Below are 21,600 nucleotides of genomic sequence, written 5' to 3'. Positions count from 1 at the left end.
TGGTGAGAGTTATTTTTACATGAAAAATTGTAATGAGATAGACCTATGCATCATTTGTCCACTCACTTTTGTTTTTGCACTTTTAAGAACCTTAATGCATGAAGTTATATCTGTCCACACCCTGAAACACTGAGCTCTAGTAACAGGTGTTGACTCTGTTAAGAAATCTTAAATGGACTCTGCATTCTCCTTGCTGCTCCCTGTGATTGTAAGGGAGATTGACTGTTCTGTGGGAACAACAGCCACACTTAGGAGAAAAGTTTTAGTTGATTTTTATGAATTTATTTGAGCCAAATTTCCAGGGTGGGTTTGGACTGTGCAAATTACACTCACAACAAAATTCTATTATAAAACTGACATTAAAACTAAGAATGTAATCTCATTATATGATGCACCTCAGTGTGAAAAACAGCTGATAGGCTGCCTCAACCTTCACCAAAAACAGAACATTTGCCAAAAAGAATCTCATTCTCCCAGCACAGTAACAGAAGAATTTGGTTACTCCAAGAGGAAACTGCTGGGATTTTCACAATCTCCCTTCTACCTGAGCTTCCCTTTCTACTTTTTTCTCCCACAGCAGAAAATGGAGAATGGGCAAATGAAAAGAATGAAATAATAAGGTGTTTTTCTTATTTGCTTGATAGAACTCACAGGTATGGAACTTGTGTTCTGACGGTCAAAAGTTCTACAACACAATGAAAAACTAAAATTAGCAAGACCCGGGACCATACCCCAGGGCAGGTTTCCTGTAAAGTCAGCCTTTGGAAAGCATATGGGGCAGATGTCAGGCTGAGCAGTATCTGAATGTAGGTAAATCATTTTATGTACATCACAACACAGGCAGGTTTTGGACTATGAGTACCACTGGGATTTGCAGGAAATCTTTGGACAAGGGCCAATGTTGAGGCGTGATTTATCAGCCAATAATATTGCTAATTTCATGGATGCTGGAAGAGGATTAGTCCAGTAACACGCTTTTAGTTAAAAGGTGGCATTTTATTTTCTTTGGTGCTACCAATTTACTTACCTGGGAAGATGGATTTATAGGTTCAATAAAAACCTGCTTTTTGTAATGCATAGTGTTCCCTTGCAATGTCATCTTTCCATGCCAGTAGCATGTGACAATGGGTAAAATGTATGTGTAATAGATTGGATCAATTCCACCCATTACTAGGATTCCTTTTGGCACTTTAATCTGGTCAAATTCAACAGACATAGTACTTGACATATTAGACAATCTTTCTTTCACTTGGAGTGTCCTGTGACATAACCCACTTCTTCATGGCCGATCTCTTAGATAGGGCTTTAAATTAAGATTGTAGGGGGATAGGGAAACACTAACTGGAGCCTACCCAGGGACTAATATACAGGAAAGCTCCATCAACAATGAAACCAAGCAAGCCACTCTTATGGGAGCTGAGAAAACAGCTTCCCTTCAATGCAACAGGCGGCCAATGACCTCAACAGAAGGACTCAGGTGCCTGTACATCAGTGCCAGAAGCATGGGGAACACACAGGAGGAACTAATCCTCCTGCTTTCCACTGGGCACTATGATCTAGTAGGGATCATGGAGACCTGGTGGAACTCCTCTCATGACTGGAGCATAGCCATAAAGGGCTGCGTCCTCACAGAAGGGATCGGGTAGGGAAGAGAGGTGGGGGTGTTCCCCTCTATGTGAAGGAGCAGTACACCTCCCTACAGGCCAATGTTGGCCCTAAAGAAGAACAGTTTGAAACCCTCTGGGTCAAGCTCCGGGGCAGGTGCGGTAAGAGAGACCTGACTATAGGTGTATACTACAGGCTGCGTAACCAAGGGGAGGAAGCTGATCTAGCATTTGCCCGTGAACTAATGGAGGCCACGCGTGCATGGGATATGATTGTCATGGGTGACTTCAACTACCCAGACATCTGGGAGGAGTGCTCAGCTAACTTGGATTGGTCAGGATTCTTCCTGACCAGCACCAAAGAGCTTTTTTTGACTCAGGAGGTGCACAGGCCAACCGGAGGCAATGCAGTTCTTGACCTGGTCGTGGCCAAAGGGACTGACCTGGTGGCCAACTTAAACATAGAAGGCGATAGTGACCATGAAATCATTAAGTTCACGGTCCGCTGCAAAGCTGACAAAACAGATATCAAGCTCAAAGTCTTAGACTTCAAAAACAGAAATTTTAACAAGCTCAGGTCACTAGTAGAGACTGCCCTGAGAGACCAAGGACCACAGGTAAAGGGAGCATGAGAAGAATGGTCGTTTCTTAAGGATACAATCCTTAAGGTTCAGAGAAAATCCATTCCCTTGTAGAAACCAGATTAGGCAAACTACGAAAGAAACCAAACTAAAACGAGCCTAAAGAAGGCTGAGAGGGGACCTGATTGCAGCTTACCACTATATCAGAGGTGTATATCAGGGGCTCAGTGAACAACAGTTCACCAGGCACCCTGGGAGAAAACTAGAAACAATGGCCACAAAGTCCTGGAAGATAGTTTCAGGCTGAACATTAGGAAAACCTTCTTTACAACTAGGGTGTCCAGACTATGGAACAAGCTCCCCTGAGAGGTGGTGCAATCATCTACCCTAGAGGTCTTCAAGAAAAGACTGCACAGTCACCTGGCTGGGGTTGTCTGACCCCCGATGTTTTTCCTGCTCATGCAGGGGGCTATGATGATCCTTTGGGATCCCTTCCAGCCCTATGGATTCTATGATTCATCTACCACAGTTCAAAGTGCAAGGAAAACAGCAGAGTAGGCATAAAAAGTCACATACATACATCTATTATCTATCCACCTCATAGGACCAACATTCACCTGATAAATCTGGACTTATGGACTTCATGCAGACAGCAGAAAGCTGTCTAGCACAGGCTAAGGCCATCATGATGACCTGGACTATTTCCTGTGTCAATTTTATCCTTGCCCTGGGAATCTTGGAGATAGGTGGAAAGGTACAAACTTGTGAAACCAAGAAAAAGCTGAACATCAGGTAGTTTCCATAAACCAGAGGTACTCAGATGTAGAAGGAAATGCACTCATTGTAGAGAACTATAAGCTAGTCCTTGTGGACTGATGCAAGTGTAACTATACAGAATTTGAAGAGGTGGACTAAGGTCTTGAGATGGTGAAAGACAGGTCTCAATCCTCATTCCTTTTCTGAAACTAAGCAATAAAGGAAATAAAATCTCCTGCTCTGAATTTTGCAGGCTTTTCCACTAGTTGAACTAGAAAGTCTACCCCTTGCTTTATTAGAGTTCCTTAAGAGGGTTCCAACTAGAGGGATCTCTCTGTCATTTGGATATCGCTTGTTAACAATCTTGAGACTCCATCAGTTTCCAATTATCCTAAAACCAGGCTTCCTTAAACAGAAGAGATGACTGCTAAATGGTGGACAGAAGAAAGATCCCAACTGTCCCCATCAAAGTCTCATATATCATAATTAATGCTTCTCTGAGTTGGATTTACCATGTTTCTTTGACTTCTTATCATAGTACTTTTTAATATTGCTGTGATTGGGGCTCATGTACACCAGATTTTGGCTGGTTTGGCATGGTTAGTCACCCACCTGGGAAAGGTGGCACCAATTAAAATTGTTTCTCTGATATGGCCTCCAGCAGGATATCATTCATTAGAGTAGGCCCTGGAAGATCTTTATGTTGTCCCTGGGGTCAGACAATGGATGCCTGATTACCTTATCTAGGGAGAAGGATGAAAAGGTAGATACTGTGTTTTTCTGGGGAATGGTTATCCTTTGCTATTCTTTGTATCGTTCTCTATAAATCAAGTTACTGGGAAGGGGGTTTCACAGCTGTCTGTAGTTGTTTCTTTAACAAAGAGATTCAGGTTCTGGGCTCGGAGGAGCCCAGAGACTAGCGGATTAGACTGGCTGGAGCAGGAATTCACCTCTTACAGGGACAATATGAAGACAGCTAGTATGGGCAGTAGAAAGGACTCAGAGGTTGATGGTCTTTCTGCGATTTGGATGATCCCATTCATCTCAGACATTTTCTTGGAATCTTTGAGTCTCATTGTGCCATATCCCGTGAGTAAAGAAGGCTTTGTGCCACAGAGGAGGAGGAACAGGATGCTTCCTTCAACGGAGGCCCCAGTTTTCCCAGCTGTCATGCTGGGATGTGGGTAGCTGGGTTTGGGGCCACTTGGAGATCAAAGCACCTACTCAGTTCAGGATGGGTGAGCAGAACCTGGCTAACAAACAGGGTTAGGGAGCTGGGAGGTCAGAGTAGAGTCTGAAAACTTGACAGCAAGTCAAGGGTACTGGAGTAGCTTGAGATCAGCCCCTGAGGGGCACTGGTCGTTATTACTTTGGGTCATCCTTATGGAATTCTCAGTAGGTCAAAGATGTGGATATTTTCCACCAGTTCCCATGTGTGGTCTCTAGGCCTGTATCCCTACCAATCTACTAAGTAGTGCAACTTCTGCTGTCTCCACTTTGAATCTAAACATCTCACAACTAGGTACCCCTCCTGTCCTTGGAATGTTATGGGGTGGTGGAAGTTGGGTACAATGTGGTATAACAATATGTGGTGTACTGGGTGGATCTTCAGAGTCTGGGGGAGTTGTAATTTGGAGACTACAGGGTTGGTTTGGTGGGTTATGCAGAAGAGCTGAATAAGCAGTGGTCCCTTGGGGTTGTCAGAGTCTATGGATAAAGTGGGGTGTAACTGGGGATGGGAACCAAAGTTTGCAAAGAATGGGCTTTGTCCAGTTGAGACATGCTCAGAATTCTTGTATGTGTATTTGTCAAGTGTCTGGAGTAAGCACCAGTTATTCTGTTGAAAATTGAGATAAAAATGGAGGTCTTGTTCTAAGACCCAATTGATTTTCTCAGCCTGTTAATTTGTTTGGGGATGGTAAGCTGAAATGAGATGAGTGCAGATTGTAAGTAGGGGAAGAACTGCAAGCCAACACTGGGAGATGAATGGGGACCCATAGTCTAATATGATGCAATCTAGGAGCCTGTGGAGGCATACTATGTGATCCAACTGTAACTGGACTGTATCTTTTTCTGAGGGATGGCCCAGGTATGGAATGAAGTGGGCCATTTTGGTGAGTTGATCTGTTATGGTCAGGATCATAGAACAACTGAGACCAGCTCTAGAATGTGGAATTTTGGCAAGTCCAAAATTCCACCATGGAATTTCATCTTCCCATAGGCCCCACTAGTATTGGTAAAGCTCAGCTGCTTTGTTCCAGTGTTGGAAACCAGCAGGAGAGGGATGCATATATAGCAACAGTTCCCTGCCCGGGGGAAAGTTCCTTAATATAGAACAGGGGCAGACAATTATTTTGGGCGGAGGGCCACTTACTGAGTTTTGGCAAGCCTTTGAGGGCCGTATGACTGGCAGCCAGGGGCAGATAAATATTAATTTTCTAAATTTTTTAGGGGCCCCATGGGCCAGATAGAATGGCCTGGTGGGCCACACCTGGACCATGGGCTGCATTTTGCCTGCTCCTGATAAAGAACTTTTACCAGGACCCAGTAAGGATCATCAAATACAATGGAGAAAGGAATGCTGGGGAACTCTTCTCATCAGTGCAGAGGCAGTAAAGAATCTTGGAGTCATTACTGATGCCAAAATGAACATAGGCCGACAGTGTGGGGACGCCGTCAGGAAGGCCAACCACATCTTGTCATGCATCCACAGGTGCATCTCAAGCAGGTCCAAGAAGGTGATCGTCCCCCCCTATGCAACACTGGTCAGGCCACAGTTGAAGTACTGCATCCAGTTCTGGGTGCCGCACTTCAGGAGGAATGTGGACAACATGGAGAGGGCCCAGAGGAGGGCCACTCGCATGGTCAGGGGGAAGCACGGCAGGCCCTACAAGGAGAGGCTAAGGGACCTGAACCTGCTCAGCCTCCACAAGAGAAGGCTGAGAGGGGGTCTAGTGGCCATTTACAAACTAGTCAGAAGGGCATTGGGGGAGTCCCTGTTCCCCCGAGCACTACCAGGAGTGATGAGAATGGTCACAAGCTGGCAGAGGGTAGATTCAGACTAGACATCAGGAGGCGCTACTTCACAGTCAGGGTGACTAGGATCTGGAACCAACTTCCAAGAGAAGTGGTGCTGGCTCCTACCCTGGGGGTCTTAAGAGGAGGCTGGATGAACACCTTGCCAGGGTCATTTGACCCCAGTACTCTTTCCTGCCATGGCAGGGGGTCAGACTTGAATGTTTGCTCAGGTCCCTTCTGACCCTACCAACTATGAAACTATGCTTCCCAGTCCTGGAGGCCAGGACTTTTGTGCTTCACCAGGGGGTAGGCCCAACTCAGGGGTCTCACTTTCACCTAATCCCTGAAGTAGGGTCCTGGCTGAGCTAGCAAAAAAAGGTACCACTGGATCAGAAATCCCCTGAAGCACCATCAGTCCCCATCAGGTGAGAGAGGCGCACAGGACTATGTGGGATAGGCACAGAGCCCAGAGCAATCTCCTGCAACAGCTGCCAAGTCTCCTCACATTAGCACTGGCTATTCTCCTGAGGATACACCACTGGAGACTGTAGGAATTGGCTCTTGGGCAGTTGGGTTCTTGGGCAGCTGCATCTATGTTCCCAGGACTCCTCAGGTGAAACCAAGCTGGTTCAGCTCGTCCTGCCCAGCCAGCCTGTCTCCCAAATCTGTGGTATCCAACACAGGAGGGACTGAGAGCACCAGCAGGGGATTAGGTTCCAGGACAAACCGTCTTCACTGAATGGAGGAGGTCCAAGCAAACTGCCATGCCACGGTGTGGGCAGCTGAGTGTGGGGCCACTTAGGGATTGAGGTGCAGACCAAGGTCATGATGCATGACCAGAATTCAGAGGACAAACTGGGCCAAGGAGTCAGGAGGCCAATCAGACTGTTAAGCCTAAAAGCATGTCAAGCCAAGGGTACCAAAGGAATAGCTAGAGAGTGAGGTTACCAATGAACTGAGTTAGGAAGCCAGGAAATCAAGCTAAGAAAAACAGGAGAACAGGATAGGTGTACAGTGAATGAGATGAATATTTGGAGGCAAAGAATGAATGGTCTCATAGCTAAGGCTGGTGTTTGTTAAATCCCAGTGTTCTTCTCCCTCAACCAATGGGTTCCCATGCTACTGCACTCTACCTATTACTCTGGCAGGATTTCAGCCTCAGCCTTCTGACCACTGATCCTAGTAGCAGTCTCCTTGTGCAACAAGACCCAGTGCTAGCCTTTCACCCAGCCAGTCTGAGTTTTCTCTCCTGGCTCTCCATCACAGGTTTTTTTGCCAAATCAGTCTCAGATTTCTCTCCTTTCCCCTTCTATCCAGCTACAAGGGGACCAAGTACGTCTAGTTGCTGTGTGGGGATCCTGCATATTTGGCCAGTTTTTGGAGCCACGTGCATGCTGACTAAGGAGAGAATGTTCTGACATTTAAGTGCTAGAGTTGAAGAAATCTGTACTGAACATGTCCAAAAAGATTTTTTGGAGGTTTAGAATGCAGTTTTGTTTGAGTGTATTGTCATGGAGAAAGTAAATAGTCTGTGGCAGATGTTAATTTAAATGCATAATGGTATTTTATCCTATACCCCCCCCCCCCCCAAACTGTGCATACTGCTGTGCCAGATGTTCAAGATCTGGCCTGGCAAGACATGCAGTTTTTGAGATCTGGGATCAAATTGCTCAGATCTCATTGTGGGTCTGCAGGTGTCTTGGGAGCCTGGGATCAGGGAACTGCTCTCTGAGGCTTGACTCCCCATGTGCCCCGACTTTATAAAGGTAAGCTGGGCAGGCCAGCGTCACAGAGCTGGCCTCCAATACAAGGCCGCCTGCATGCCTTTACACTTGCTGGCGTGTGGGGAGCCCAGTATCAGGGAACTGCTCGCAGATCCTGGGTTCCCGGTGTGCCTGGACCTTTAAATGTGCACTGGGCATGCTGGGGAGCTGAAGAGCATTAATCACATGATAAATGTAGCATTTGCAAAGACACACCTCTAACAGAATGAACGCTCTCCTGGCAAATGTCATGCCCCCTGTCCACAGCATGGGAGAACTAAAGAATGTTAAAAGGATCACCAAAATGAACCAGTGGCAAAACAATATTTCTGCCATTCAGCCTCTCAAAAATGGCTGCACTGAAGATTCCTGACTGCGATTTCCCAAACAAAACACAATTCAGCCTGAGACAGACACCCAACATGCAAAATGGCTAAAGTTTTGCAAAGTATACACAAGGAAAATCAGAGGCTTCTACTGGGAAGTGTCAGATAATTTAAGTTGTTGGAAGTGATGCCAACTCTGACTGTAACAAGCTCAGAATAGAATTTCTAACTCGGGTATGTCTGCTCTCCCAAAACAGCATGTAGAAAATGAATTGAAGACTTCAGCATCTAAATAATCTAGCAACAATTTTAAATGAGATCTTGCAATGATGTCTACATTCATCTTGGAGGTTAGTCACAAATTGGTTTTAAGTGTCAAACTATTATGACTGAAGAAATTACTAGGGATGATGGGAAAAGACACAGACCTTTAAAATACAAGAGATGTAACTATCCCTAAGTTTTACTTGGGTTTGTGCATCCTTGATCAGCTTTTAACTTGCATATACAACCACTCAGAATCATTTAAAAGGTGTAAGATTTGAGAGTCCTCTATACATAATTTTAACCCATGGCCAGAAATGATTAGGCATTCTGGACAGAATCAGTTAAATATACTCCAAGCAAAGCCCATGAAGAACTGCTGGCTTCTAGTCTATACTAAGGGAAAGTTGATGATAAATCCTTTGGAATTAAGCATAAGGTTAGCAAGTTTTACAGATGTGTTCCATGACAGGAAAAAGGATGCAAAAGAGTTCTTACCATATTTAAACAAGAAATTAATCAATAAGTAGAAAGACAAGATATGATTGGCGTGACTTTCCAGAAAGAATGGTTCTGGAAATTTTGTGCCAACTTGGACTACAAATAAAATCAAGAATAGTCATAAGTGACAAAAGCTAATAGGAAAAAATAATTCTTGGTTAATTTATTTTATGTTGTGTATTTGATGGTACTATTACGTTTACAGAGTGTCACTGTTTTTTATTATCATTATCCTCACTTTTGTTGAGTCCAAATTCACTTTTGGAAAGTAGGTACAAACTTAAAAATGAGAAACAAATTTTAAGACCAAATATTTGAAGCAAGACCTAAGTTCAGAATTCTGCTTTTGCTCTACAGCAGCTGATGAAATCAAACTCATAAAATGCTGCCTTTCCTGTACTATTTTAGCTATAACGCCACTGATTCTTGCAAGGACCATAGTACCCCCTGAAATCAGTAGCTAGCAAGCAAACAAAAAAGAATGAAGAAAGGCAGTGTGCTCTATTGTTCAGTGTATGGAATGAGAGCCTGGAGACATGTTTTAGAGTTAAATTTTATTTCTGTCTCTGTTTTAGTGCATGCCCTTGGGAAACTGCAACTTCTATGTGTTAATTTCCTCAGTTGTACCATTTGGATAATACAATATCATATACCAAATTTTGGGGGGAAAAATGCTGTATGTGTTAAAATATTAGGTTTATTTTAAAACAGTGCTAATAATATTCATTCTGTAATTTAAAGCTCAGCTGTACTTTGTTACTAGCTTTGGAGCTTATGCAATTTTAAATTCATTTTTAAACGTTATGATTCACCTTTAATGAATCTTACTTAGTCCTTTTCTGGTATGTTGGCTCAACTCTGAAAACGATTGTCAAGAAAGCTATATAGTCAGCAATATTAACTACACGGTCAGCAATATTAACATGCAAATAAACTTAACTGCTACATTTAGAAAGCCAATATAATATCTATCAATATTTTCATGTAGGCAATTCAGAACAGGAAGTCAGAATAGGAATTCAGAACTTAAAATGTTTAAATTCAAAAAGGACGCACACAAAATGATGGGGGAAAAATAAAAATTTCACAACATAAGTGGTCAATCATTTTAATAAAGGTGCTTAGTCACGTTTAGTCTGAAGTAAGGCAGAAGAAAGATCAGGGTGGCACCATAGGGAGTCTTTACACATGCTCCCAGGGGGAGAGAAGGGTTTGCTTTAGTTAGAGAAGCTCCGAGAGCTGCTCTAATTAAAGTGCCTGCAGCATCTCATGTATCAGCATCCCCGCGCTTCAAAAATGGCAGCGGGGTACTTTAAAGCTCATCAAATTAGCTTTAGTTCAAGTGCCCCCACCTCCATTTTGAAGCTCAGGGACACTGATACACGAACCACAGAGGCTGCAATTACCATGCTCTAGCAGACTCGATTAATCAAGTCTGCTCCAATGTGCTGTAATTGCAGTGCATCAGAGCACTGTCCCCGCACATCTACAGGCACACTTAGACAGTCACAGGGTCATGTTCTCGAAGCAAAAAATTACTTTTTAGTCCTTCAAAACCATCACTGTAATGTAAGCTAAGAATAGAGTTTCCATGTTGCTTTTATGTTACAGTTACTTCGGTGTATATGCTAGAATGAAATATAACCATTAGACAATAAATGGGCTCACCATTAGCGTCATGAGAATATTCTATGCCAGAAACTGTGCATCTCCGGAAAACCATCTTATTTTCGGTAAGAGTACCAGTCTTGTCTGAGAATATATACTGTATCTGACCTAAGTCTTCTGTGATGTTTAATGCTCGGCACTGTAGCTGAGAATCTGTTTCTTCATCATACAAATCCTTGTCTTGATGGATGAAGTATACCTGGCATATTTTAACTATTTCAATGGATACATACAAAGAAATTGGAATCAGAACCTAAAACACACAAACATAGACTAATTAGAAGAGCACCGATACCTTGAACAGGTTATAATCTAATCAATTTTATAGTAGACTAGAGTCACAAAGAGTTGCTGGACTATACTGTACCTTTAAGAGTTTAAATAGGCTTAGAGTCAATATTGTACACTTATTAGAATGTTTGAAAAGAGTTTACTGTGAAAGATTAGAAAAGCTTATTGTAGAGCCAAAATCCATAATTATGTCTGGAAGTGTGATTACCAAGGCTTGGATAGAAGCAAACATTTTCAGGCTAGTAAGTTGAGCTTGAAAGTAGCTAGGAAAGGAAAAGAGAAAGAGGGAAAAAACACAGAGTATAGTCAGAATTCTGCAAATGCAAAAGAATACCTTATATCAAAAGGGATAAATAGCCCCAAAATTTATTCTGTGTAATAACAGGCTGGTACTAAATTAGCTTTCCAGGAATAGGAATGTTAAAATGAACAGTGTTAGGTTCTGTAGAAAAGTAATCTTTTCAGGCTCTGCTTTTGTGTAGCAGTTTAACTGAATGAAGAACAGGTTTTGTAATTGCTGAAGAAAGTGTTGTGGTTAGAGGTTTTTCCAAAATAGATTTTCAGCAATTTCTTGGTGATTTTCAAAAAAGCCATGAACAACATAATTTATAGTTTAATGCTGCCTTGCAGATGTTTGTCAGTACAGAAATTCTGGGTCACATTCTGTATTTAGCGTGATGAATTAAATTTGGGGGATAAATTTGAGCATATGTAAGTAGCAAGTGTGGTAGTTTAAATGAAACTGTATTAAAAGAAGTGTATCTTTAAATAATTCTGTCATGAATAATTCTTTTTATTAAAAGAGAATACACTCCTTTAAACTATATTAAAAGAGTGTATATTTAAATAAGCAATAGGCAAATCCCAGTACATTTCAGAATCATAAGTTATTTCAGAATCATTTAAGACAAGATACTAATTGGCCTATAAGTTTCCTCTACTTAGGTGATGCAGTGCCTAAGATTCAGGTGTCTTACCACAAGAGGGTGAAGCATATCAACAGGGTAAGGCACCTAGATTTCTTATATATTGACATGTCGCAGGGATGTTCTATATCATCCAGTCATTTAGCACAGAGGCACCTGCAGTCTGTTCAACATTAAATTCTGAATCAAATCTCAGAAGTTTTTAAAGAGATAAATGGGATATCTCTTCTGTTACTTGCATTCTGAAATCACCAATAATTTACATTTATGTGTTTCTTCACCATAAGTCGCTTACTGAGCTTCTGCTGCCTGGCATTCCATGAGTGTGACTGTTGAGTATCCTTAGCAGCATATACTTCATCTTAACCCTTCCTGTCTGATTAAAAAGAAAACTGTTCCTAGAGCCTTTACAGCAAAAACTCAACTAGTGTAATTTTTGTAGCTCTGTTACAGTCAACAGGGCCATGAAACTTTCAGTAGCTACGGATCTGAGCCTTTACAATTTTGGGGGTATTTATACTTTGGTCATCGTTAGCTGCTGAGTAGAACCTTTCTTTAATGATGCCTCTTTATTTTTCTGGATATGTAATCATATATTTCTCACATGTCTAACTGCATTGTGGTTTAAATACTTCATCAGCTTCCCAAGTTCTCCATCTATCTATCCATTCTTCCATCCCTTGTAAAGATAAGGAACCATTAGATACAACTTTTTTACCTGAAAAACTATTATCATTGTCAAAAATAAATAGACTGCAGCTAGAACTGGGGACAAATAGTTGCCATCAGGTCCTGGAACATCAAACACTGGTTTCTTCTTCTCACTGAACTGCCAGACCCAAAGGCCATGACCTGAGGAAGAAATGAAATAGATGAAAACTCAAATGAACTCCCAGAAAAAAATATATTTATATTGCATAGATTTTACCTGAGAGGTAATAAGCAGAGAAAACATGGCTTGTGCTTTTACCTGATTTTTTAAGGAAATATGAAATATGAAAAAAGGCTTGAAGGCCACACTTATTTTCTGCATTTGAAATGTGGATCTTGTTTGATTTCAAAGGCACCAGGATGACTAGAGAGCTAGTGAAATGATGATATCCTGAGTTAGAAGATAGAAGCTGAGAAAATGAGAGCTGAAGAGATTTACTCAGACTTTTACAAACTCTTTATCTATTGCATTTTCTTTTTAATACTTAATTAAAGTCAGGGATTTTAAACAGGTATTAAAATGTTCACATTTTGTAGAACATATGCTTTTATTAAAGATATAAGAAGTGCACTCTGAAAACTAATATGTGAAAGTTCCAATTACCTATTTTTTGAGACATACAAGTTTTTCAGCTCATGAAGACAGGACTTGAGCTGGTATCCCTGATATTTCAAAGGTTTTAAAGAAGCAGTGAAAAACCTAAAACTTGGGGGGGGGGGGGGGCAGGGGGAAAGGAGAGGTAATACCCCAAACACTTTCAGGTTATATTCTTTTGCCATATTAACATTTTGCCATCCAACCCTTACGTGCAGTTCTCACTTACAGACACAAAATCATGCAATTCACAAACCTGAATCCAAACTACCTTAACTCTGCCCCTTAAACATTTTCTAAGTTTTAATGTGACTTGTTACATTGAGATGGACTTTGATATCAGCTTTTAATATTATAACTCTGCCTACTTATATACAGTAGTAGCCAAAATAAGTTCCTGTTTTAGTCTAATAAAGCCAGGAAAAGGTTCATGTGATAGCCACGTTTACTCTTTGTTAACACATTGCCTTGGCATCTGACTAATGATATGCTAAATTCAGTTGCCCCTAATTATAATTTGATTTCAAGCTGACTGTTATGTGGAGAAGAATGCTACCAAAGGTAGAGTGTTGTCATCAGCATAATGGTCCATGAAATGTATGAGAAGCAAGGATTCTTACTGATATCTTTTACTAGACACCTGTAGAGCTAGGAGAATTGCTGGACAAGCTTTCCGGCATCAACAAATAGAGTTGAGCAAGAACACTTTGTGCTGGAAAGCTTGTGCAACTGCACTCCCTAATATGCAGTTTTTTCCAGTAAAACATATCACTAAAACTCCTTATCCCTTGTACTAATGGTGGAGGCACCTGGCCATACAGTTTTCTAGTAATGATATCTATATATCTATATCATTACTAGAGAACTGTATACATTTGATTACTATGATTAGGAGGTTAATATTTAGATGGGCTTAGATATCTACAGTTTATTATAAAAAATAATTTAAGTAGCAAGGGAGATGGACAAACAGTGAATTCTTGTTAATTTACATATGGGAAAATTTGTATTTTTTCAGATTCCCTGCCAGTGACCTTCCAATTATCATTTGGTCACTACTGCATAACTCATCATTAATTCATTCCCCTTGGAGTGGCAAACCAACCAGAGTTCACTGTTCATCAGTCAAGAGACAGAAAATGTGTATTTTTAATATTGCAAAGCAAAGCACACGGATTTTAGGGAGGGATGTGCTTCTTAGCTTTAATTTTTTAACAATGACTTACCAATGGCAGAAAAAAGGCACATAACTATAAGTATAAGAACACACCAAAGGACATCAATATTCATCTGTCTTTCAAGCTTACTGCGTTTGTAACGTGGTCCACTGTTATTTAACAAAGCTTTGGTCTCATGCCCTGTAGAAAAAAATTATATTAAACAAAAGAATATAGAATATTTTTAAAAATCTAAAAATCCTACAAAATATGAATATGGGAGATAAAACATAAAAGCCAACTTTTACCTGCATAAATCACAATCCCAGTAACCTCTTCTGTATTCCGAATAGTACATCCACGCAACAAAAGGTTTTCTTTATATAACCCGTCCCTGTTTCCATTTGTATGAATACTGCAAAACATTTAATCAACAGAACTCAGCAGTGGATTTTGAAACATTTATGACCAGATGCTATTCCATCTAATATGTACCAATGTGAATGTAGAGATCTTATTCCATCCTGTTCAAGCTGCTGAACAACTGTTAATACAAAAGGTGTGCAGACCTGTCTCTTCCTGCTTTTTTGTGACATGGTTTGAAGACTAAGATAATAGCAAGTTATCTAGGCTTGGTTTTCTAGGTGGCTTGGTTTTCTAGAACTTGCAGTGAGTAGAACAGGAATATATTCAGGCATATAAATCCACTTAAATTCATAAATGCGGAGTAGGATCAAACCCCTAGTTTATTTTACCATGTTACAAATTCTTAATCAAAAGTAATGGAGTATCTCTAGAACTTTAGAAGTTTTATTCCAACCCAGTATGCTCACTTGATTGTAAAGGACTCAGAAGCAGTCCTGACACCAAAAATTCTTCAAATAAAGGAAGTGAAGGGAAAAGGGAATGAATATATGAGTGAGAGAAAAGGGGCTATATTACACATGCCTTCTATTCTTTGATTTATACAGAGGAAATGGCATGCACCTTATGCATGGCATGTCAAATGGAAAGGTTCTATGTCTGTGTAGTTAATGGTGTAAGCAAATTTTGTTTGTTAAAATTCTTTATTAATCCAAATATATTGCTGAAAGAGATGTTAGATGCCCTTCCTCATAGAATCATAAAAGTAGGGTCAGAAGGGACCTTGTAGATCTTCAAGTCCAAACCCCTGCCTGGGCAGGAGGAAAACTGGGCTCAAATGACCCCAGCCAGGTAGGCATCGAGCCGCTTCTTAAAGACCCCCAGGGTAGGAGCCAGCACCACTTCTCTTGCAAGTTGGTTCCAGATCCTAGTTGCCCTGACTGTGAAGTAGTTCTTACGGATGTCTAATCTAAACCTACTCTCCAACAACTTGTGGCGAGTAGGTTTAGATTAGACATCCTCAGGTCTGGGAAAAAGCAGATACAGCCTAAGATAAGTACCAAGTAAAGCAATTTTTAATTTCATGATGTAAATGAAAACAGTCACTAAGAAAAGGCAAAGAGGGCTGTAAACCTATGGAGCAAAGAGATGTTATGAGAAGTAGCTACAGATCAAGTGAAGAGTAGTTAAAATAGGATCATAGGGAAGTAGGGCTAGAAGGGACCTCAAAAGGTCATCTAGTCTGGTCTCCTGGTCAAGGTAGGATGCCCCCGGCCAAGTGCCCGTTCAACCTGCTCTTGAAATTTGCAGGGATGGAGATTCCACGTCTCCAGGTAGCCTCCAGGTAGCCTGTTCCATGGTCAGCCTGCATTTTCCTGCAACATAATGTGAAGAATGTGAAGGGGGACTGTTTTGGAGAAGCAGAGTTCAGCGAGCCACACACTGACCCTTGTGGGGAGGGGGAGAAGCTAGAGGACTATATTCTCTTCTAAGAGAAGCCATGGCATGTACAGACATTCGCTGTTCCAAGAAAAACTCTCTTGGGAGTGATTTAACCCTCATTGTTCCAAGGTTATTTTTCTCTTGGAGTGGTCATTTTTATTCTGGTAGAAAAAGTCTGAACATCTGTATACTCATGGTTTCTCCTAGCAAAGCAGTGATACTCCCAGGAGAAACTGAATGTCTGTTCAAGACTATGAGCATGTGTAGACAAAACAGGGGCCCTAAATTGAAGCGGTGGTTTTTAAAAAACAGTGCTTCAATTTAGGGCTGATAAAACCTCCGTATCATGTGCACAACCTGCTGACTTAGCTGCCTCCCCGGTGGGGAGGGAATGGCAAACTGCTGGTGGGCGGAGTGGTCCCTGGGCTGCGGTGGGGCTGATGTTTTCCTCTGCGCCAGTGGCAACCTCCCCTCCCCCCCGGTGGCACCCGCCCACAGACACCTGGCTCGAGTGGTCCCAGGGGGTACCACAGCCACGGAGGGAAGCACTGGGCCCCCATGCAGCTCAGGCAGGCTCGGGGGCAGGGGGAGGGGGGGGTGGAAATCAGGCTCGCTGCTTTCTTGGGCGGAGCCTGCTTTCTCGAAGGAGTTTTAGTTTGCTGTGCCTCAAGTAATTTAAGGTGCGTTATACCACCAAATTTCCTACAGCGGCTGGAATTAATGCGCAATACACTGATGAAGCATGAAAACACTGACACCGTTAAAGTGGTGCAAGAGCATTTAGCTTGCTTTAAAGTCTCGTGCACACATGCCTCTCGGTTCGTCTACACATGGCTTATGTTCTTTACTGCATGACATCAATGGATATGTCTGCATTGTGCCCTTAGCGTGTCCTGGAAGGGATTCCTCTCAGCATTCCTTAGCCTTCTACTTGCACTCCCATGTACCAGACCTGGAAATGTGATAGCAAAGGGTCTAGGAGATCACTCATGGGGCCACTCAAGAGATCTTGATTTCCAGTGTACTACAAAGCAGCTGCTGAGACAACCACAACGTAGGTTCACCACTGCATTTGAGGGTTTGGAATGAACATGGGAGTGGGTAGGCACAGCGTGTGGTAGAGGGCGCTTGAGAGCCTGACAAAGACAAAGAATAGATATACCTAGTAAGTCTAGTTGTGGAGTAAAGAATGGGTCATCCTATATGGCCCTCAGTCAGTGCCTTCAGTGGGCATAATGCATAACACAGAAATAAAAGTTATTGTCCACACCTCTAAATGCTTACAGTCTAAATTTAAATGAACACTGAGAGAAAGGATCATGTTATGTGCCTTGCTTTTTGCAGCAGGACTGCTGAGGTGAGTGAGGGTGAGGTTTTTAGGAATGTTATAGATGCAGCACCCATAATATCTGACCAGAGACCAGAAACAAAAAGCCAAGGAAAATGAGGAGGTGAGATCCCCCAAGGTAATGAGTTGGAAGGATAATGAAGAGTTTCTTCCCCTTTAGAGGAGAACTTCTAGCTGGACTTCTGAAACAGCAGAATCTAGTGTCATGTTTGGTGAAGTTCTGTTTTTGACTCTTTCAGCATTTGTCTTCTATCACTGTCTTGGCATTTGATCATGGACTTTTCAAATACATAGCCAAGAGTCACTGCCCCGAAAATCAATAAGCAATGAACTTGGGAGCCACAAATATTTGGGAGGTATTGTCATATATATCATTTTGAAGGAATGATTTGTTAAATTATTCACACAGTAACTTCAGCAATCATCCTGTTCTTGGTATTATGACTTTCTCTGCTTTTTAAGACCAATTCTCCAAGAGCTTGTCTTGTGAAGTACTAGGATGTTGGCTTGAGTTTCCAGTAAAGTCTTCAAAGTGTGTCCCTCTTAATAAATGCAATTGTTTTTACAAATGTACAGGAGAAGTAATAGCTCTGGCTTCTGATTTTATAGCCCATACCAGTTCTTTATAGTTAATAGTTAATGACAGCGGGCAATGATGTATATAGACACAATATGCTAAAAATGTATATGTACATTTAAAACTTGTTAGAGGTACACAAAGGTATTTTGTCTGGTTAATAGATACTTCCATTGCACTCAGTAAGTCTTGTTCACTTAAGGCTTAATTGGTTTTATTCATTTAGCTCAAATGCAACACCAAATGGTAAATATTCAAAACACCACCCATTCCATGTCTATTCTACAACAACAGTGCAACATTTCAAATTGAGCAGTTTATGTTTGAGATCTAAATATCTTATGCTCTTGCATGGATTGGGCCCTCCCACTAAAGTTTAAGGGCCAAAAGTTGAAGACCAGGGTAGCAACTTGTTCCCAATTTACCTACAAGAACATGTTCTATTAATTTCCATTTTTACATGACAAAATCAAGCTGCTTAAATCACCTATGATCCACAGACCTTTGAAAACTGAAATGCAGGGAACCAAACTATAGCAAAAAGGAGCTAAGAGAAATGCAACTAACTTTTCCTTAAACTTCTTCCCTGCAGCTCTTCCACAAGTAATCAGTTCACTGAGTTGATACAGAAATGCTACTCCAGATGGACACTCACATTTAAGGAAAGAAATATTACAAACTTGAGATTCTGAATGGAACAAATTCAACATAAGAGCCATATAAATTATACAGGTCTGATAACTGACTTTTCAAAGCTTTAAGCTAATGTTGTGTCCCCCACCGAGGAGATGGCTTAGCTCCCATTTCTTGCTGGGTTGAGAGATACTGAATCTTAAATTTGTTACATGTTCAGCACTGAATTTTCCTCTTCCAGGATCCTGGCCAGTAAAATTTTGGAAGGAAAGGAGGAAATTTTTCTCTGGCAATATTTTTAAAATAGTGACTTTTTGAAGCTGCTCAGGAGTTTAGAATGTTAGAGTTAGTCCTCAGGAAAGTGGATTTGAGAGCTAAATGAAGTGCACCTATTGGTCCAATTTCTTGCATAGGCAGCAACCTAAAATGTATGGTACAGAAACTACTAACTCCCCCTTTGCCTACACACTTATCATGAGACATGGTTATGGTCAGTGCATTTAGTTAATATTTCAATAGACAACCTTATTGAACAGAATAAGATGAAATATCTGATGGTAGCTTGTTTCAGCCATCTACCACTTTTTGTTTGGGAGCCATTTGCCTGTACTGAATTTAACAGAGTGACACAACTAAAAACACTGCACCTCGTGTCCAGCCTCTAGTTTCCCAGGCATCCTAAAAAAAGTAAACTGGGGGATTATCATTTTGTGAAAAGCTGAAGATCCCTAAGCAATTACCCAGCAATCTTGAAAAATATCTGCCTTCCTGGAACTCCTGCTGGTACAGTTATGTAAAGCATTCCATGTGAAATAAAACCTCCCTTAAATTGCCTGTTTCCAAACTTGATGAAGATCTTTCATATGTAGCATTCTTTCAACAACATAGTTGGCATGAAAACTAAGTTTTATAAGCTGGGTAGGAAGGCATTTGAGGTCTTGGGACATATTCATATTCTAAATAGCTTTTCATAGAGCACTCCTCATTTTGAACTGGAATGGATTACAAGGTGGAAGAGTGAAGTCATTTGGTATGGCTTCAGGTTCCCTGTCTGGCTGAGCCTAATCCTTGTGGTTTGGAGGACAGCAAAAGCCAATTTGACTTGTTTATCAGAGGGAATGTCCACATAGCATATGTCAGTCAAAAGGAAAAACGTGGGAAAAATCAGAGTTTTTCTTACTTTTCCACTGGCTTTTGCCTGGAGGTTTCCCTAGCGATTACCATATTTACTGGAATCCAAAACAAGTTTTTTCCCCCGCAACAAACATGGGAAAAAAAAGACTCATCTTAGATTTAAGTACTGCCTCAGGGCAGGCAGTGGCTCAGCTCCAGCTTTGGCTTTGGGCTTAGGGCTGAAGCTGGAGTTGAGCCACCACCCATCCTGGGCTGGGGTGGGGAAGGGGGATGTGCAGCTGGGGAAGCATGGGGGAGATTGTGTGGGGCATGGGGGGAGCACACGAGGGAGATCCACAGTGGGGGTATGGGTACACAAGGCAGATCCATGGTGAGAGTGGCAGGAGTGTGGGGGAGACCCTGTAGCCTGTCCTCACCCCCAGCTTACCTTATGCTCTGACTCTAGCTCCAGCCCTGGCCAGGCCCAGAGCTGCTGCTGATGTTTCTGACTGGCCAGGATTGGGCTGGAGCTACCATGAAGGGAAGGGGAAGGGGAGGGACAAGGAATGGGGAGTGGTAGGGGGGCAGGCAGAGGCATGGGACAAACAGGAGAGTAAGGGACAGGGAGGACAGGTAGCAGGGAGTCGGGGGGCATGAAGGGCAAAGGGCAGGGGGCATATGGGGCACGGATTTGGCCCCTTTCCCCCTGCTGCTGCTTTCCCTGCCATAGCTATAGGGGGATGAATTTAAGAAGACCCTCCCCCCCCATGCCATATTTACCCAAATCAAAGACAACTCTGAATTTAAGACTAGCCTTCCCCGCCTGGACAACAAACTTATAACAACATTACAAATTTGTTATAGTTTTCCTGGATCAGAATTTACTTATTGGAGAGTCATTTTAAATTTGTCCCCCCTGCTGCTGAAGCAAAAAAGCAGGGTTGGAATGGGGGACAAGCATTGGGGAAAGCAGAGTCAGGGGGCAGGCAGGGAGAAAGCAGAGGCATGGAGACAGGCAGAATGGAAAGCAGGGAGGGAAAGCAGAGATGGGAAGGGGCAGGCAGCCTGCCCCCTCCTCTTGCCCCCCTAATGCCTGCCTCCCCCACCATTTCCTTACCCATTGCTTCTACACCCAACCCCCCTTCCGCTGCTTTCTTTGATGATCCAGGTGCAGGGGGAGCTCCAGAGCTGTTCTTGTCCCATGTTTCAGGGAGCCTGCGGCTGGCAGATTCCTCCTTTCCTGCCTGCTTCCCATACTCGCTTCCCCCGTTTCCTCTTCCCCCTTCCTCCTTTCCTGCCTGGTCCCTCTACCCCCTCTTCCCCTGTCTCTCCTGATGGCCAGGAACAAGCCTGAAGAAAGAGTCCACATGGTGCAGAGCTCAACTCCCTGCACAGCTGCTCTCTGGTGAACGGAACAGATCAGCGAGGGACAGGACCAGCTCTGGAGATCCCCTGTGCTTGCTATGGCTCAGTCAGACTCCAGCTAGGAAATGTGCAATGCTGCTGCTCAGGGAGCCCAGCTGGCTGTAGACCACAGCAGTAGTGTGCAGATTCCTCCTTCCTTGACAGCAAGGTGATGAGGGGAGGGTGGAAGGGAGGTGGGAAGGGAACAGATGCTGAAATTTGCAAGTTGCTGATGCTGTCCCTGCCCCAGCTGGGCTCCCTGCACAGCTGCTTCTCCCAGCTCCCAGCTGTGATACTCAGTTCAGAAACGAGGCTTTGTTTTCCCATGATGAATGGGGGAAAAAACCTCACCTGGGAATCGAATAAATATGGTAATTAGATTCGATGCTTGGAAAATTACAACAAATTTATAGTTTTCCATGTATGCAATCTGATTATTTGGGGGGTTATAAAAATTAAGAGTCATCTTGGATTTGGGTAAATATGGTACTTACCAGGACCTGCAGTGAGTCTGCCTGCTCCAGATACTTTGTAAGGCTAAGCAGACTCCCTGCTGTA

The 21,600-nt window shown here is 42.4% G+C and overlaps 1 protein-coding gene across 1 annotated transcript in view; it reads right to left on the bottom strand.

Moving 5' to 3' along the window:
- The window catches only part of ATP10A (ATPase phospholipid transporting 10A (putative)), a 158,341-nt gene that overhangs the window by 38,405 nt on the left and 98,336 nt on the right, over positions 1 to 21,600 (bottom strand). The window contains exons 4-7 of the mRNA XM_006266949.4: positions 14,470 to 14,576; positions 14,231 to 14,362; positions 12,417 to 12,550; positions 10,482 to 10,734 (exon numbers count right to left, since the gene is read on the bottom strand). Of these exons, the coding sequence (XP_006267011.1) occupies positions 10,482 to 10,734; positions 12,417 to 12,550; positions 14,231 to 14,362; positions 14,470 to 14,576 (626 nt within the window). The remainder of the gene's footprint in view (positions 1 to 10,481; positions 10,735 to 12,416; positions 12,551 to 14,230; positions 14,363 to 14,469; positions 14,577 to 21,600) is intronic.

The sequence above is a fragment of the Alligator mississippiensis genome, chromosome 1, assembly GCF_030867095.1.
Source record: "Alligator mississippiensis isolate rAllMis1 chromosome 1, rAllMis1, whole genome shotgun sequence".
Lineage (NCBI taxonomy): Eukaryota > Metazoa > Chordata > Crocodylia > Alligatoridae > Alligator > Alligator mississippiensis.
The sequence above is the reverse complement of the archived record's forward strand: the minus strand, read 5'-3'. Positions and strand labels throughout refer to the sequence as shown.